Here is a 20658-nt window from a genome sequence, read left to right on the forward strand (position 1 = left end):
ACGCAGTCCGCATTACACGTCACCAACAGTGTTGCCAAGAAGGGTAAAAGCGGAAAATGTTGGATAGGATTAATAGAAACGAGAGTTTCTTGTAATTTTCATTGTCGTCTCATTGGTATGGTGACTATAACCTATAAAGTCTTTGCAACTATTAATTATACAAGGAAGGCTGTTTAATAATGGAGAAAATTCGTACGTACTTTATACGAGTAATTACACTAACTGTAATTGTCTCGATGGCGTGGGGAAAAAAGTATTTAATTTATTTATTTGTGTAATTTTCATTGTCGTCTCATTGGTTTGGCGAAGATAACCTACATAGCCGTTGGAATGAAATTAAATCTGCAGCTTTTAATTAACTATACAAGAAAGCTTGTTAAATAATGGAGAAAATGCGTAGGTACTTTGTAAGTGTAATTTTCTCGATGGCGTGAGAATTTTTATTAGGCCTACAATTTTTTTAATAAACTAAAAATTTTCAATCTGGGAATTTAACAATCGTGAGCGATTTTGGGGAATTTTATCACCAGGAGAGAATATAAACGGGGTTCTTTGATAAGGTTCAAGTAATTGTAATTAATTGGTAATTATAAGAGCGATAAATTCTCTCAGAAATCTCTTAGGATAATACAATTTTCAGATTTTGAAATTACACTTTGGTAATTATCTTCATTCTTACCATTGTCACTGAGAACTTAAGGAAGTGTCTTCAGTAGTATGGTATCTGCATTGAGATTGCTTGACAACGGTGAAACAACGAGATAGACCGATTACAGACCCATTGCAGTGGAGGTCACGTGTTCGAGCTTCCAGAACTATCGATTGTAACTCTACCGTCTTGATCAAACATTCACTCCCTCCTCGCATATAAATACTGCCTCCTACTGTGCATACCGTCCACCTCCTACCTGTTTATTGTTTACGAAACCCACGTTCAAACATAAATTAACCGTATTCATTAGGCACTTCACGTGTGTAAATTAATCCCATTAATACAAGAGCCTCAAAAGATGTCTGCTTTTTATTTCATCTAGGCGGGTGAAAATTTGCTTAGCTCACGATGTGTGCTGCGGTACCTATCTCACTGTCTCTTTTTTAAATCGACTTAGAGTACCGTAATTGATGAAAACCTTTTTGAATTCCCATTTTCAATTACCATACGAATCATGCTGCTGAGAGAAAGCAATTTATAACTATTAATTATAAAATTGTATCTTTGAATTTCAGTTCTTTTACATTAAATATTGACGTCAAAAAACGGAACATATCGCAAATACATTGTCTGTGCAACTACTGTGGTCTATAAATGATATTGAAGGCTTGGAGCAACTGGAAAAACTTATAAATACTACTAAATGTAAAGAATACAATACTTTTCCGATTTATTTATTTTTCGGACGAGACCTTTCGAAACAGGCGACTTCACAAATATAAATGATATAAAAAGTGTGTATTGACCGTTGAACCATGATCATCGAATGACTCTTGTGGGATGGAATTTTTACTATATTTTGAGAACTTGCAATCAGAAAAGAACTGTACGAAATTCAATCGTACCGATTTGAGAAAACAGTATTCAGATAAAAAGTAAAATACTTCGGTGCTGTACAAGATTCGAACGGATTGTGTACAGAGTAAACATTTACAAAAAACAAAGTTCGATGGTGTCCTCTTATCGTGACACAGAGATAAAGACAATCGCTCTAGAAGCGAGAGTTGTATAATTAAACTGGTACTTGCCTCTTCGTCGAAGTCCATGGTGCCGAGTCCTCTGCGGAAGGCACGCGGCGCCGAGGGTTGGATCAGCGCGGCCCTGAGGACCCTAAGGACCCTGACCACCCTGAGGGACCCGTGTCCCATACCATCCGGAGGCTTCAGGTCGCGAAGACTCACTGAGGAAGCCGGCGGTGGCGACCCCGTATTGATCTAACGACCACAACCGTCTCCCCTCACCCCCCGGGGCAAGCCACCCCCTGCCCTCGTTACTGAGATTACCTCACCCCCCAGCACGTGCTTTTCTTGGAAGTTTATATGATTTACACGTGTCGAAACAATCAGAACACTATCTATACGAGTCATACAGTAGTCTATTTTCTGATATATTTTTAAAAATTTTATAAAAACTAAAAAATATTGTTTAGAATTAGTATTATCCCAATATTACTAAACGAAACAACATAAGTGCCGGTTGTAATAAAATGACCAACAGTTTATCTTCATAAGGACAATGTTAGACCGCCTTTATTTTTTCCGAGTCTAATGGGGGATGTCTCATTGTAAAGACATAATTAGTACACATTCGAACGCTTTTTAGTTTTTTTTTAAGTGCATCTTTTTTTTAAATATTTAAACAACAGGTTTGAAATTTTTACTGAGTATCACAATAAATATCGAAAAAACTAAAGAGCGTTTGGTTGGTTACTAATTATATCTTCAAATTGAGACATCTCCCGTAGCACTAACATTAAAAAGGGCGTAAATTTGCGTGAGTTTTAAATTGTTCTTTCTTCTTGAAATTTCAAGGTCATTTTATTACAGCTGACGTAGATCATAAGAAACCCCCTTCCAGAGCCACAATCAAGGACAGAAAGAATGTTAACGGAACTGATTCCGTGCACTAGATTCATATGATCAGTGGAACTTCACGTGATCTGCTCCAAAAATGATGATATGATCACAATAACTACTTTGTCTGACTGAAAAAAAACAGAAACAGCATGCCTAACGTATTAGTGAATACACATAGGATACACTACTTTACAAGATTAGCAACTAGGCCTACATGAAGATTCTTTTAGATATATAAATGATTACTGTTGTTACTTTTGATCAAATTTATTACTGCATTTGTAATAAAAGGTAATTCATAAAACGATTATTGTTGTAAACGGCACTAAACTACAAATATGCCACAAATAGGAAAAGGATGGAAATTATCAAAACGCGATAAGAACGCCAGACGCAACTTGCCCGCTGCTGATAAAATATGATCAGCTGTTTCCAATAAAATTACTTCTTCACAATAATGTCCAATAATCGTGCGGACAGGCAAGAAGTGAAATAGTACCAGCTCTAGGGTGATGAACTTCGCTAAAGCTCAGCCAATAAGCGTTAACTGCAACGTACACCACAAAATTGTCTCTTCTCTTCGTTGACGAAGCACGATTTTGGACATTGTTTCGAAACAGTTTGGACATACGCGCCGTCATCAGGTGACAGACCACGTGACTGAAGCCGCTATGAAGCGAAGCAGTTAGATTACGCATGCGCAAACAAGACCCATTGTTCCCGCTCCGATTGTAAAGTGCTTTGCTCTAATAAGAGGCTAATGGCAGATAACCTTATAGATTTATTGACCGCCTTCTTGAGTAAAAGGTATAATGGACCGAGATTGTGTAATTTTTAGCGTTATTTACGATAAATTAAGTAGCCTACAGCATATATTAAGTTTTACACAAATATATTTCGTAACACTACAAATTTCGCAGTTGTTATCGTGTTTTCGGTTTAGGAACAAAAATATTCCTAACTAATTAATTTTAAACGTTAGTTAACTTTATTAATACAAATTACAGAATTTGGACAAGAACATATCCGACATAATGAAATGTAATTTGGACAATAATTATAGAATAACAATTGCAAAATAATTTGCACCATACTTTGACGTTATAAATGTTTTGACAGTCGTAATAAATATATCAATTTTATTATTCATGGCTAAATTTACTTGCTCATGCGTATAAAGAATTTTATTTAGTACACTTTTTACGTCAATATTTATATTTTGAATCTTTATACTAAACATTTTGTTCTACTATACTGAATGTGAAATTATTAACATTTGTTTTATAAATTAATAAAGGTTAAAAAAAACTTAACCGTGTTCTAATTTTGTTTTGTTAGCTCATATTGCATTAATGAGAATGCTGATCGGATAAAGGTTGGATGTAGTTTAAATGCCTAATTAAACTCTTGCACGTGTTGCTGTTGTACTTGATAACAAGTGAGTCAAAGACCACAGGAGTAAAAATAACCTCAATTTTCCAATCGACGTGCACCAATCTTAGGTCGTAAATATAGTGGTGGAAATGGAGGATTTCTACGTGAATGGAGCGTGCGACCTTGTCAGGCAGGATGTAGTGGGAGCTCGGAAGCTACGGAAAAAAACAAGCAAAGGCAGCAACGACAGGCTACATGTAAACATACCTGCGCCACGCCACGGAGTCATAAACAAGCCAGCGGCGAGTATTCTGATTTCAATAATAATCTGGGCAGCCAACTTCCACGGCCCACTCGACCGATTTTAAATTGTTTTTTTGAATTTATTAGCAATTGCAAATTTACGTTCGATTATTAAATCAGGCGGCTACCCATAACCGGCCTCTTACTCGAATGCAAGAAACTAATCTTCAGCTGGAAAACGCAACTACTGAACCCATTTCATTGGCTTATATAGGGGGAGGCTTCGCCCCCCCCTGAAAGTTTGAAAGACAAACATTAAAATTGCACCCTGTAGTTTTTTTAAGCAAAAACATATTCATTAGGTCTTAAAGTTCAAAAATTTCCTGAAGGAATATTCTCGAGCCCCTATTTTTAGAGGATATTTCATACATACTTCCTAGATCAACCTTTATAGATGTCAGCGGCCCCTCCCCCCGGAAGTAATTTTCTATATACGCCACTGATTCATTTAAAATTTATGAAGAACTATTCAAATGACTAATAAAGGTGTAATTCACAACTACCTACGTAAACGATCTGAAAATTGTATACTACCTCCACACTAATCACCATTTAAAACAAGACTTAAAGCAAAAAACATTATATATATATATATATATATATATATATATATATAATGTTTTTTGCTTTAAGTCTTGTTTCAAATGATGATTAGTGTGAAGGTAGAAGGTAGTATACAATTTACAGATCGTACCTTCTACCTTTATACCTAACCATCATTGGAAACAAGACTTGGACAGCCATTATATAACTCTATATATATATATATATACACACAATTTTAATATATATAATTTTAAAGTTTAAAATTATATATATATAATTTTATTGCAAATTTTTGTTATGGACCTGTACCAAGCGTATTAACTAAATGTAACGTTTAATCCGATACCAGGGCCGTACTCAGACCGGTTTTATTGAACAATTTCATCGGGGCCCGGAGCCGAATCTTTTCCGGAGCCCGCTAAAGCTGAGTACGACCCTGTCTGACACACAGGTTCATTTTAAATGAGGTGTTTCAAAAACAAACAGCTGTTTAACTGCGGTTAACATACAGTACAAGAGTATATGTACTATTACAGAGAAACAAAGATAATCCTTTGTCTGTGGTAGAACACATTCATTAAGTTGCTTTGAATTTCGTAAACAGCAGTACATTGTTTCAAACAGTTGCAAACCGTAAGCAGAAAAGCACTAAACTCGATTAAATGTTCGAGAGATCAATTGAATAAGACGATTGTCAAAGACGACTCACGCGTCGGTAAACTTTGGGGCTGTCTCGAAATGGGTTCGCGCTGAACATGAGATAAGGTGGAGGTTGCATCCGGGCATGAGCTGAATGGATGGTACTACAGTCGCCTTCCTCCCGAATGGCGTCTGACCTTCTCTCGCTAAGTAAATCAATGTCTTCTCGGGTTATAGGTCTGATCACGGGATATGGTCACCTGAGGAAGTATCTTCACAGAGTCAGCATCCTTCAGGAGGATCCGCTCTGTAGAATGTGTGATGAGCAGGATGAAACCGCCGAACACTTCCTCTTTGATTGTCCTACAATAGCAAGGGAGCGGTATGCCATCTTTGGTAGTTTGGACAGGGGTGGTGAATTTCCCCAGGAGGACCTGATAGGTTATTTTTGGCGGTTTGTGGAACTGCTGAAATCATAGATGGTAGGCCTCATGGTGTGCTTCCGGGGTGCGCAAAAGGCCCTTGAGGCTTAAGTGCATAGCAGTAGGCTGTCCCGTAGAAGAAGAAGAAACCCTACCACACGTGTGAAACCGCAGGGTACGCCGAGTAGCCACGGGAAATGGGCCAGACAAATGCTACAGACCGATATTATCGCTAGGAGAAGAAACAAAGCAGCCATTAACGATCAGCTGATGACAGCAGTATGAGAATTGTAGCGGCCATGTGGCTATCAGCTGTCGGTCTGTCTGGGAGAATGCGGGGAGACACTAGAGCGGTTCCAATTTACTTCTGGAGATCGCACTGGTTGGCAACACTGCAGGGATTCATGTTAGGCCCTTTCCATATTTATTCAAGAAACATGAATCTCACTTATAAATACTATGTATGACACTGTGTTTGTGATGCTGCTATTCTACTTCCTAACCAACAGGACCCAGAAGATTAACTTAGAATGGTTTTTATAGTACAAAGCAAACGGAAGAAAATTGATTTCATGTGTATCCATCTTTTTTCAATATCGTTCTTGAGCGACTGCGGACAAACATTCGTACGATAGTTTACTGTCAGTGCTCACTGGAAGTGAGATTCTCGGGGTCTAAAAATTCCTTCAGTTCAAAGCATTGAACTGCTCAAGAGAATGCTTACTGGAAAAATCCGCACCAAAACAGTGACTGATGCATTTCAATCTCCCCTCAACACCCTGCGCCAAACACTGTTGCTAATTTGACGTGTGTGACATATTTCTGATCCGTATCAACGTTAGGGGGTCAGCTGGTGGTCAGCAGCCTCAAACACAACACCGCGTCAAATGTCATCAGGCCATGTTGGTGAGGGCTACTTTCAAGTCCTTGGAGGACTATACTGTGGCTTCTTCCTTCGAAGCCGTATTACTTTTTTCTGTTCTACATACAGAGACAAACGCAGACCTGGGAACATGAAACATTAAATAAATAATAACTGGCCAATGGCTGTTTTGAAATCTCCTTACTTCTTCTAATCTTCTTGAGGAGAAAGAGGATTTTCAAAGAAGAGAAACTCGAGCTCCCGACATTAGCCATTTTAAAAGGAAACATCGGAAATTGTCACAATTCCATACTAGTGAGAAACTGGATTAGGTCATGTTCACCTCCGCACACCCTCGTTCCACCCACTCTCGAATGTCACCAATCAAGCTAGCTGTCTGAAGACCTCTTGCCTCTTATTGGCAGTGCTCCATGCATGATGCATACTCTTATTTTAAAACGGATGTCTTTCCGTTATTTCCATAAATCCGTTTTCTAACGAGAGTGAGTAAAACGGTTGGGACAGTCACCACTTCCACGAGGGCAACTGGATATGTTCTAAAAGTACTCGCTAACCGACTTGCTTCCTTCATCTGCACCTCACGGAAGCCATTATGGCTGTATCGTTCATACTGTAATGTTCCTCCAAAATCTCGCTACTGCACAGGAACAAGGATAAAAGAGAAAGGCTGCTGCGTGTTTATCATAAGCCAACGGTATTTTGTTAGATGGCTCAAAGAGTGTTCTTTTATACTTGTTCAATAGTTGATCATAAAGCGCATATTATTTTGTCTAGCTTCATGCCGAAAAATTACACGTCCTTCTTGGTCTCCATGTCTTCACGGTCCACTCGAGTCTGGATGTGGGGTATCCATTCTTAATTGACCGAGAAGGAAGTACCTCGACTTTTCGGTTTCTATTCAGAGTGTTGTGCTGTGCTCACCCAGAATACAACCGCAGTGCCTCGTCAAGTGTTTTTGCGGTAACAAAAATACAACAAATTCACTATTTCACCGGTCCGACCCTAGAGTCTTTAATGCAGTGTAACAACATACACTTTGAGATAACAGTTGGCGATTTGTGGGTAAACATTTATGGAGCACTCTCATAGTTATGGCAACAAAAACACGGATCTTGTGAAACAGATCATAATTAGACATGACCGAGATTAAACCAAAACCATAATAGACTATTAACAGACTATTACGTGCCATTGAGATTCAAGTAATAACTCAATATTTAAACGGAAATACGGATTTTCGATCAACATAAATAATCCAATGAATAATAATTATGGGTAACACACTATTAATTAAGTATACAACTTCATTCCTCAGAGTGGGATGCTATCAAGTAGGCCGCGCCTCCGCACATCAAAGCGCAACGCCGCTGACTCGTAGGTGGGAAACGTTTGATTAGTGTTGGGAATTCGCGCAAGTCGAGTGTTAAATCACCACCTTGGAATTTCATAATTACTGATTTACTCATTACAATTCCAAGCGGTTGGGTATTAGGCAAGCGAAGATCTTAATTAGACCCTCTTCAAGATGGGCCTCACGACAGGGTTTCTGCAAATACATTTGAATTTAACATGAAACGCCGTGAACCAAATGGGTTACCAACTGGAGAAGTTGATATAATCAGTATGTATTCTATTTAAGGGTAGTATTAAAGAGAGCGTGTAGGGGTAATGCAATGGGTTTTTGAATGTGTAGTTTTTTACTTCCTAGATTCACTGTTTCTTCGAATACGAACCCAGTAAACCGAATGAACCAACCGAATGAAGGGAATCCAACACTTTCATGTGGAGGCTAAATAACGGAGATCACGGTACTGACTACATTGTTGACTATTAGAATCCGGAAGTTGTCAAATTCCTTTCCCATTCTTCATACCAGCGAGATTTGGACACAATCACCAATCTAGTTGTGTAAAGCTAGCGGCACCCATTTCAAAAAAATACCTTCTAATTATATACATGTACACACATATTGCAATAGTTTGTTTAGCTGCTTTCAGAAAAAACAAAAACACAGTCGCTCTATCTCTAGCGCCACTAATTACCCAACAATAAGGAAACTAACCGAAATTAAGATGTACCCTTTAGTCAATTTTTGTAAACGCAAACTTCTTAAAAGTGACAGCCCTTCCCGGGCACAGCAGCTACACTTCTTTTGGTTATAATCAGAGCCCTAGACTTAAACAAATTTTGCAACCTTATTAATGTACCTTTTTAAAACATACCCATTCTCTCAGCGTAGTCCCATGGGCAGGAAATTCTGAAAATGTGGTTTTTGTTGATATTTGTTATAACAAAGATTCTGATTTGATTTCAAGACAAGATATAAAACCTCTCTACATAAGCAAGTTAGTAAATCTTTCTTCAAGAACTACTGAAAAATACAGATGTATTGTTTTTTTTTACATTTTTTGCTTCACTTATTTGTAGCCTACTTCTTTCTCCCATATCAACGTAAACATTTATTCATATTAAATTACTATTGTTCTAGCGGCGCCCATTTTGTCTTTTTTTATTTTGCACTTGAATCTCAAACAAACGATAAAAATAGATAAACAAATCCAAACAATTGATTCCAAAAGTTTTTGGCGTATTTTGGTTAATGTGTGAAGTTAGCGGCAACCATTTTGTTTTTTTAATATTTTACTTTATGAATGCCAAATAACGCTGAAAATAAAAATAAACCTAAACGAACGATGTAATATGTTTCAAAGTATTTTTTTTTTTTTTTTTTTTTTTTGGAATCTGTGCCGCCAGCTTCATATGGCTGTAATCGAGAGAATCATAAATCAGAGCCTTAATGAATAAGAATGCAGGATTCTTTTGCTCCTTGTTTAGTCACAACGTCTATTAAAAATGGACAATATTTTAAAACTAGGGTGTTGATCAACAACAGCCTAATTAGAAGATACGTTGTCATAGACAAAAATCGGCAATGTTTCGGAAAACATTTTAGAACTGTTCTTTTGGCAAAAATCGTACCAATATAGCTGTTGCAATGAAAGTGTATTCTAGCACATATTTCGGGGCGTTTATTTACACATTTCTGTGCAGGAAAAATGATGCATCTTTCATTCTATCAAGCTAGTTATTTACCTGATTGAGTTATTTCGACACAGGCAAAGGGGTTTCTTTTTATTTATTAATGAACACAAGAATGAACTAGAATAAACATTAATTGGCAGTATAAATGTAGTAAAATATTTACGTGTATTTATATTTTAGGGATACCGCATTTGATGTAGTATGAGACCTGATCAGCCCCGCTAGTGGACAAATCGTATTTTCTTTGTCTTTATTTATACCGCCCGTTAAGTCTAAGGTATTAACCCTTATGTAAACATATATCGTAATCACAATTAATATTTTACTTCCGTTTAAAAACGAAGACACAATAAACGAATTAAAATGATTAGAAGCAATTGTTGCAACCTTTTTAACACAGTGACTACGGTAGATGCACGTAACATTGGTCTAAGTCGGTACGTGAGTCGTGTTGCAGTGAAGGTTTTAACTAACTTTATTTTTATTTATAAAATAGTATATGTTTTTCACAATGATTGTCTTCTGATGCATAAAAGTATAATTAATTATATTAATTAATCTTAAAGATCACCTCTATCTTATCGCTAAAACATTTCAAGTGGCAAAATAAGTTATATAACACATTTTGCTCAATAAATACTAAAATATTTTCCTTTGGTGAAAGTCTCATTTTTTACTTGTTTACGTATGCGGTCCTTGATTCATTAACATTTCTAGTAATCTACTTACACTTTATATCTGAGGTATAGCGCTCGAGCGAGAAAGCAATCAACACTGAACAGTTATGTGCGTTTGTTTTGTTTTTAATAACATGTACACTATCATTGACCTTTAAACTGGAAATAATAATAATCACACGACTCGGCTAAAAAGAGGCCACCACGTTCGTAAACCAGCAATTCCAAAGTGTGTATTAGTATCGTATGTACTGTACATTTAAATAAGTAAACAGCTTCGATAATGCTCAATGTGTGCTCTTATCGTGAATGGATTTACAATGAAGGTTAGCCATACATGCAATTTGCTACGGATTAATCGTAGTAGTAAAAGATTTTGTCCTGATCCTTACCTCCTCAAGAGTCCGCCCCAATACTCCAAATCCAACTAAGCTCTAAATATACCAGTGCACACACCACTTGCCCTAGGGTCGCTCTAATGTGTCCAGATGTTTATCACCCCAGTTATCGACAGTGCCCTGTGACCCTACAAGCCCAGCGGCGACTGGCATGGAAGTCCTGACCTGTACTCCTCGTCGCCACTTAAGTCTATTAACCCCGCCGACTCGCAAATCACAGCCTCCAGTCTGTTTTGATTTCATATGTGGAGTTTCAATGACAGCTAAGACATCCATGATAACGTAGGCTACAGTTATGCAATTTGGCGTTATGATTCAAACGAAAGATCTGTTGATGAACACTATACGTTATTATGGCTTTTTCGCTTGTTACCACTTTGTAAAAATTATAGGCCTATAGTATTTTTTTTTTCGATTCATACGAAATTTTGTGAAGGTTTCATGTTATATTTGATGACTGTGTATAAGAACTAGGTAAATAAACATTGGCTAACCTGTTTCATGTTGAGGCTCTTCTCAGCGGAGACTCCGTCGACCTCCAGCCGCGCTCTGAGGGCCTGCGCTGCGCTCTGTTCCTGATAACTCATCTCTCCAGTCTGCACGTGGCGTCTCTCCTCCGAGTTCGCGGTCTCCTGCTCAGCGCTGTACTGGTCCGTCACGACCTTCATCCGTTTCTGCTCGTACTTTACCGTCTCCGAGGTGGTGGTCGAGGAGGAGGTCGCCGAGGTCGCTGCCGAAGAGATGGCCGCTGAGGAGGCGAGAGATCCGTTGCTGCAAGGGAGTAGGACTCCACCGGCGGGTGTCGGGGAGTCCGGGGTGTCCGGGAACGTCACCAGGGGCTCCCCGTTCCCTCCTCCTCCCCCGCCGTCATCCATGTCGACCAGGTCCTCCATGGACTTTCTCAAAGAGTTGAAATTCACACTGGAGATATTCTTCATCTCGGATATGCTCGACTTCAACTCGGTCAGGTCAGACTTCATGGACGACGCCTTCATCTCGCTGCTGGTGACGTGGTGGACGCGCTGCGAGGAACTCGAGGAGCATGAGGTCTTGGCGACGCGCGAGGAGGTTGTGCTGTTGGACAGCATCTGCAACAAGAGGCTGGCGTTAGGCCACGATAGGAATAGCGCGCTAGTCATGCGCCACTCATCCCCTGACTAGTCAACAGGCTTAATCTGGCCATTGTTGAGTGCCATTGGCTGATAAGAGACTTCACTGAGAGGATCATTGAATCGCAGGTGATGTTGGTGTTTTATCGGTGATACATTAATAACAACACGGTAATCCCTATCAAGTGCTACCATATTACAAAGTTAGTTAATTTTGCTCTATAACTGAGTTGATGTGCCCGATAAAAAGATTTTCAAATATGACTAATTACTAACTTGCTCGTCCTCTATTCCTAATGTTCAACTCAAAGTAAAAAGGATGTAAATTGAAAGAAATCACTATTTTTTTAAAAAACGTTCAAAGAAACCATCCATTTTATTTTGTAAATGTGCATTTTGAAAAATGAACAAATTTTTAAAAATTTGAAAATGTTTTAATATATTCTTACTGTTATGCTCAACCTCACGCACATACCTGATAGTCTGTATAAGGAAATGGTATTCCATTTGTACCATAACAGTTATCATGTAACTGCTATAATTTATTTTCGCGGAATAAATTTAATTTCCTTTCGCTTAATCGTAAAGTAAGTGGTCGGCGTCGCTTTCACTGAACTGCTTTAGTACCGTACAACAAATGTAGCAAAGTAGATATGTTTTTATATATTTTTAGGGGAGAACGCAATTGGCTCAGTTCAGTATCGATCCAGCGGAACCTGCTCAAGTCCGGTATTGAAGAGAAATACTTTTTTATTCTAACATGCAAACTTAGGCTACAAGACCGTTCCTTGTGCCTGCGGTTTTCCTTTATTAACCCTTATCCAATCACATGTTCATAGTTAAATAAACTGTGACAAAAATACAAAAGGCGTATTTCGAAAAAACTTTTAAACACCACCGTCACGTGAGAAGGCGAAACGAAGAACGTGTACGAATGTTGAGTTTAGCTCCAGTTCACCTTCCTATTAGTGCGTCTGAAATCTTGCTTCAGACTTAACTCCTGGAATCTGAAGTCATGTTCGTCTGCAGAGATCGAAAAAAGGTCGATGACGAAGAAGCTCAAAATGAACTCGTTACATCGTTTGGACATCAGAGACACCCAGACTAACAAAATCTAGGTGAAGAGGTGATCTCATTGCTTCATTCCAGGAGTTAAGTCCGTGACAGCGTCAGAGTTCAGACGCTGCACTAAGACGAAGGTGAACGAGTTAAACTCAACATTCACACTGAATCAACCCTGCCCACCACAGAGCACGGTTATATGAAGAACGTGTGTTCTCCACGGTAGTAGAACCGAGCGGGAAGCTATTAATTACGGTCTTGACGAGGGAAAGCAAGACTGGTGAATGTTTATGGCGATAAATGTGCAGCAGTTCGGTGTCAGAGGTAAAACGGGCCAACAAGCCAAGGTTGAGGCTGACAAGGTCGTTCCGCATTCTGGCGACCAGTCGCGCATCGCCCTGCGGCCGCCGCTTACTCGGTTGTTTGTTTGGATTTCGTAGAAATTAAATGATTATTTTGCATTGAAGGCAAATTTATTGTGACTATCGAACACCTCATTGGGATAGTCGTAAATTGAGTTAAATTAAGTAGGATTTGTTTGGTTTCGATTAACTAGTTCGATTTCAATCGACATTACTTTTATTGTGACATTCGATGAGGTTCAATGCAAAATTTCAAGTCTACAGCTTATTTTATTATTGACAGATAGAATGACGAATGATAGAGATAGATGAAAATAAATATTTACGTCCCCGGCAAGCAAGAGAATAATCATGTCAGCTTACTGAGTGATGAAATTCCATGGACGAACCTGCAAAAATTGTTGAACCCATTCTTGACTATGCAGAGATTAAGTTTCAAGTCTACAGATAAAATCTTTCTTGATATATCTGTTCACATGATACCTTCATATACCGGTGTTTAAATAATAGGATTCAACACACCAAGTCGCCATAAAGTGATGCACTTAATCAAAAACAAAAACTGAAATAAAGAATAGAGGTCACAATAGGTCTGCAGCCACCGACTAACCACATCAGTTCTCTTAAGTTGTCTTAAAGGTATACTGTATGCTTTAAATTTGACACAAAACATGGTTGTTGTCATTTCTGACTTACGCGTGTCACAACGCTCTGGTATGATTTGTGTATTTTAACCTAAATTGTAGTCATGTATTAGGTTAGTTACTCATCCGAGTAAGAGGTCAGATTGCAGAAATCGAAACGTAGTTACTGAATTTTTTGTATCACTGAACGATAGCAAATTTCCGGAACACAATCCATTCACAATCCTTCCATCGCCAAAACAAACTTCGAACAAAGAACAAAATAGTACATCACTTTCGACTTCATGATTTCGGAAAGGGCACGAACTAGTTTTGATATTACAATCTCACATCCTTTCTTAGGATTGGACAATGTAATTTTCAAACAACCATTAAATCAACTTTTGAATTGGGTAAAAAAATATATAACTTGTTACCCGAAGAAATAAAACTCCGTTTAAATAGTATCTAGATAACAAATTTAAACGGAAGTTAAAATCAGTGCAGATAGAACTAAGTATATACGATACTAAGGCATTTATAATATATTGCAACCGCAATCAAAATGCAGTATTATAACCTAGTTATGTAGCCTATGTCAGATGAAGTGTTTTGTTTTTAATATGTGAACTTGACAATGCATGCATGTAAATATGTATTACGGCAATAAAACATTGATTGATTGATTGATTGATTGACTGATTGAATATCGGTAGGAGCATTAGTTGTCGGAGATATGTTATGTTAGATTTTAAAAATGAGTCAATCTGAAAATCAACCATTGTGATTTATCGATGAAAAAGAACAAACTTCTTAAACGATAAACAAGGGTTAGAGTATCAAAGCTCGACTTTACGTCTGAAAAATAAACTTGGAAACCATCGCAAACAACCGTAGCCGACACCGATTAGGTTGCAATTTCTGACAGCGTTTACGATGTGGCGGGAAAATGGTAGAATGGAAATGGTCACTTAAAATGCAAGTAAATCTTTCGCCGGAGACTGCAAGGTACTGTATTAGTCTCTTTGATGTAGCAGAACGCCAAACTCGCAACACCCGGCAAAGACTACACAAGACATAGAGGAGCCAGAAGACCACATATTTAAACAGCTTTGAGCTTGGCTCCGCTGCCGCTTGGCAGCGCTTCAAACGCTCGTGTCAAACACCCTCTCCATCTGCGAATGCTTTATTGCTAACAACACACAGTATTTTTTCAGTCGAATGTCGTATACTTTCTTTAAAATACTGCTGTATGTGTCTAACACAAAGTAAATAGATACCGATTAATAATACGTATCTTACTCATTTCCTATTAAGAAGAAACTACTAAAAAATACTAAAAATTAATGTGTAATTAATGCCATGCACTGTAGCACATGATTCGATAAATAATATATACAGGTGTTTCAAAACTGAATATCAACGTTTAAAAAAACTCGTATGTACGGTAAATAATATTGAAAAAGAATGCATTTACCATGATTGTTATGACTTACTTTCGACCAATTGTTGTGGCAAGGTTAAATTCAGTCAGTATACTTATTATCTAATATCTTCAAGCAGCGGTCGAGATAATTGCTTTGTACAGCCAATAGTAATATAAGGTTATAAATTTCAACCTCAAGGCTACTGCATTATTGACCCCATAAAAATGAATAAAATTAACCCATACTTCACGCACGCCGTGATGACGACGCTGCTGCTATCTCTCGGAGGTAACGGAAACTAGATGAACCAAGTTTGACGTTACTTTTGTATGCTTAAACATTGTATTACCGATCTAAATGTTGCTGTTTTGTTTACAGTGCAGTAGGCACGTCAATACAATATACTATATGTCGACTTAATACAATACTCGGAAATTCGATTATAATAATGGATTTTATCTTCTTTATTAAGTAAATCTAATTATAAACAGTAATCATAGGCAATGTGGCCGATTTGACCCAAACTTATATTTACTGGTTTACTTGGTAACCTTGCATATCTCGTAATCAGATTACATTTCTCATCATAATCAATCATTTTGAAACATAATCTCTTACGTTTTAAGTGATTTAAAATGAGAGGTCTAACGTACAAGTATAGGCTACAATTTGTATGGATAAAAAGGTTCACAGCACAGTATTATTGTCAGCATGACGATGAACACGCCCTAGGTATGATAACCAAATGGAAGACTAAACCCCAAGAACGATATATGAGAAACGAAACTCTGGGCTTAATTTTACAAATTATAATACTCACATCGGACATCCGTTTAATATAAAGAACCAAGAGGTTCCTGTCGTCTAGATTACTACCTCTGGGTGTCAGCGCCATACTCACAAAAAAACAGTCTGTATTATGAGTACCAACCAGTACCATCACTGATTACACACGCCTAAAATAGCCCAAATAGCCGTTCCGATCTTGTTTATTTATATGGAGCCAAAACGGAACTGTTACATAATACGCTTGACTCTTTCCACACTCTATCTGTGAATTTAAACTCAGTGGCAGAAAGTCACGTCACGTCGAAATGGATGGAACGGGAACGATGAAACGGAATGGTGACTGGGTACGAGTGACAGGAATGGTACGTCAGTTAGCGGAACGGAATGGTGACTGGTTATGCGTTACAGGAATGGTAGGCTACGTCACTTAGCGGAACGGAATGGTGACTGGGTATGCGTGACAGGAATGGTACGTCACTTAGCGGAACGGAATGGCGACTGAGCACGCGTGACAGGAATGGTACGTCACTTAGCGGAACGGAATGGTGACTGGGTACGCGTGACAGGAATGGTACATCAGTTAGCGGAACGGAATGGTGACTGGGTACGCGTGACAGGAATGATACGTCACTTAGAGGAACGGAATGGTGATTGGGTACGAGTGACAGGAATGGTTACGTCACGTAAAGGAACGGAATGGTGACTGGGTACGCGTAACAGGAATGGTACGTCACTTAGCGGAACGGAATGGCGACTGAGCACGCGTGACAGGAATGGTTACGTCACTTAGCGGAACAGAATGGTGACTGGGTACACGTGACAGGAATGGTAAGTCAGTTAGCGGAACGGAATGGTGACTGGGTATGCGTGACAGGAATGGTACGTCACTTATCGGAACGGAATGGTGACTGGGTACACGTGACAGGAATGGTAAGTCAGTTAGCGGAACGGAATGGTGACTGGGTATGCGTGACAGGAATGGTACGTCACTTATCGGAACGGAATGGCGACTGAGCACGCGTGACAGGAATGGTACGTCACTTAGAGGAACGGAATGGTGAATGGGTACGAGTGACAGGAATGGTTACGTCACGTAAAGGAACGGAATGGTGACTGGGTACGCGTAACAGGAATGGTACGTCACTTAGCGGAACGGAATAGTGACTGGGTACGCGTGACAGGAATGGTTACGTCACATAGCGGAACGGAATGGTGACTGGGTATGCGTGACAGGAATGTTTATGTCACGTAAAGGAACGGGATGGTGACTGGGTATGCGTGACAGGAATGGTACGTCACTTAGCGGAACGGAATGGTGACTGGGTACGCGTGACAGGAATGGTACGTCACTTAGCGGAACGGAATGGTGACTGGGTACGCGTGACAGGAATGGTACGTCACTTAGCGGAACGGAATGGTGACTGGGTACGCGTAACAAGAATGGTAAATCACGTAACAGAACGGAATGTTGACTGGGTATGCGTGACAGGAATGGTACGTCACTTAGCGGAACAGAATGGTGACTGGGTACGCGTGACAGGAATGGTACGTCACTTACCGGAACGGAATGGTGACTGGGTACGCGTAACAAGAATGGTAAATCACGTAACAGAACGGAATGTTGACTGGGTATGCGTGACAGGAATGGTACGTCACTTAGCGGAACAGAATGGTGACTGGGTACGCGTGACAGGAATGGTACGTCACGTAGCGGAACGGAATGGTGACTGGGTACGCGTGACAGGAATGGTACGTCACGTAGCGGAAGGGAATGGTGACTGGGTACGCGTGACAGGAATGGTACGTCACGTAGCGGAACGGAATGGTGACTGGGTACGCGTGACAGGAATGGTTATGTCACATAGCGGAACGGAATGGTGACTGGGTACGCGTGACAGGAATGGTAAAATTTCGCAGCCTAACCACGGAAATCCGCGAAAACCCGAAATACACTTAATAACAATTTGTATTTAATTTAACACTGTTAAAACATTTAAGTAGCCATTAGGGTCCCACGTAAGTCATACAGATACGCTAAAAATCATTTTGTGCATGTTTTCATAACCAATGGCGAAACCCTGTCAAAAACCTGAATAATATTCACGTATCAACTCCTCACGAAGTCTTCGTTTATATTTGATACCGAAATTTAAAAATTGATTGAAAATCTTAAGCGTGTTTACAACGATGAATGTAATGGTATTCAACAATATCTACATTTTAACCTAAGATATTGCGGCCTGGTGTAACGGGGAAAGTTACTAGTATATAATTATTAATAATCAAATAGTAATTATGTAATAACTATCCGTTTAATTATGTTATTCGTGAACAGGTAAACACAAACTTAGAGGTTACTTCCAATCCTACACATAGAACAGCCTCGGGATTCTACTACTATATAAATAAATAAATAAATATATATATATATATATATATATATATATATATATATATATATATATATATATGCAGGGTGTTTACGAACTGTCCGGACATTTTTTGGGGAATTTGTTCCTTGCATCAAGATAAGCAAAAAATGTAAATAAACATGGGTCACAAATCTTTAATGTTTATGTGTTTTTTACATTTTATTATTTATTTCAGAAACGAGTTGAGTTAAAAACTCAAATTTTGCATAACTGTGGTGTTTGTAGTCTCAAATAAGGTTAAATATTAATGCTATATAATCATACCACGTTTCAGGTTGGAAGACTGAAGATTTTTCTAAAACGTATGCCGTAAACACCAATATTTTTACTTTTTACAGAATAAAAAAGTTGCTAATTTAAGAACACTTTTACACCTAGATCATAAAAATCTGTTAGTAAATAATAATGGCGGTATTAGCTATTGAATGTTTTGTACTGCACGATTCACCATGCCTTACACGCGTAAACAATTCATGAAAATTAGGCTAAGTGTTACACCAGTTGAACGCTTACATGTACATTATTTCTTGACCGGTTTTTATATTTCAGTTGTCAAGATGTTAGTAAGGACTTTTATTATTCTCACGATACTTTCATATTCTTAATAGTTACTATATTAAGCTCTAAAAACTTACTTCATACTGAAACGCAGTGTGGTAATATATTTCAAAACCTATTGATGGTTTTATCTTTAGTATTTTATCTTTATCGGTCTCTGAAATAAAAAATGAAATCTAAAAAAACCTACAGCCGAACAGGCGATAAACTAAGCATTTCAGATACATGTTTATTCCGATTTGTTTGTCTTGACATGAAGAACAAATGGTACTTTGGTATTGTCCGGAGGTTACTCTGTCCCTATCTACTACGTCGAATTGGGATATATAAGTACGTAAAGGGTGTAAATAAAAAAAAGTTACTATTTACCAGCGCTCACGTGGTCTGAGTTTGAATTTATTTTCTATACATAACTGCTTGTAAACTATCATCATAAATTTTGATAATTATTGCTACTTTATAATAATAATAAATGTTTAAAAACACAATGTACCATTACTAATGTGCGTTGTGTTTAAACATTTTTTTTTCAAATAAGTTAAGTTACAGAGCATTCATTAACAGTACATAAAGGGTGATAACATAAGGGAACTACAAGAAAATGATTCAAGCTGCCTCTGCGCTCGTACAGGATACTACTAGTATCATATTTATGATAACCTAATCTAAACCTACTTATATTGTTACAAGTGTTAATGTTTATTTGTAATTATTTAGATATTTAAGATTGTTGTTGATTATTTTTTATATTCACCCATTTTTCTGTTTATTTATCTTTTCTTGCATGTTGCTGGTTAAATATTCTTATTTTTGCATTTGTTATCTGTCAAATTTGTTTTATCACTTTGTTGTAATTTGTTTCTTATCACACATCACAAATTTATTACCGTTGCTCGTTTTCACATTTAACTATCTATTATTGTCTTTTCCTTTTTTACCTTTTTGATGATTGTTAACTAACTTATTCATTGTTTTGTTTATTATTAGTTTTTAACACTGTTTGTTATTTAATTGTATAAGTAAATATTATTGGTGTTATTAATCGTTAATACTCTATTTTAAACTGATTTAAATTGTACTAATGGTGTAATTCCGTCGGAAGAATAAATAAAATAAAATAAACAAGTAGTAGATAGGGACAGAGTGGCCGAAGGAATTCCCACAGTTTACTACCGGAGAGTTCGTAAACACCTTATGTTATATAACCATTGACGATGTTATACCCCCATTCACCTGTTGTGCGCACGAGCTGGCGTGCTTGGTCGGTAAGGAGCCGACCGAGTTTTTCTTCTGGAAGTTCTCCATGGTCGACGCCATCTTCGGGGTGACCTCGCCATTCTCTGTGCCGTCCACCGGGAACTCCGACATCTGGAACAAGAAGACCCGGGAGTTAACAGTCTGCAGAGCCATGCCTGTCACTATTGGGACTGTCGCAAAAACTGAC

General features: G+C 38.2%; 1 protein-coding gene across 6 annotated transcripts in view; it reads right to left on the bottom strand.

Moving 5' to 3' along the window:
* Nucleotides 1–20658, bottom strand: part of LOC124367760 (NAD(+) hydrolase sarm1) — a 193439-nt gene that overhangs the window by 34667 nt on the left and 138114 nt on the right. For all 6 annotated transcript variants that reach the window (XM_046824851.1, XM_046824855.1, XM_046824853.1 and 3 more), the window contains 2 exons: nucleotides 20448–20582; nucleotides 11347–11940 (listed from right to left, as the gene is read on the bottom strand). In XM_046824851.1, the coding sequence (XP_046680807.1) occupies nucleotides 11347–11940; nucleotides 20448–20582 (729 nt within the window). The remainder of the gene's footprint in view (nucleotides 1–11346; nucleotides 11941–20447; nucleotides 20583–20658) is intronic.

This window comes from Homalodisca vitripennis, chromosome 8 (assembly GCF_021130785.1).
Source record: "Homalodisca vitripennis isolate AUS2020 chromosome 8, UT_GWSS_2.1, whole genome shotgun sequence".
Classification (NCBI taxonomy): Eukaryota; Metazoa; Arthropoda; class Insecta; order Hemiptera; family Cicadellidae; genus Homalodisca; species Homalodisca vitripennis.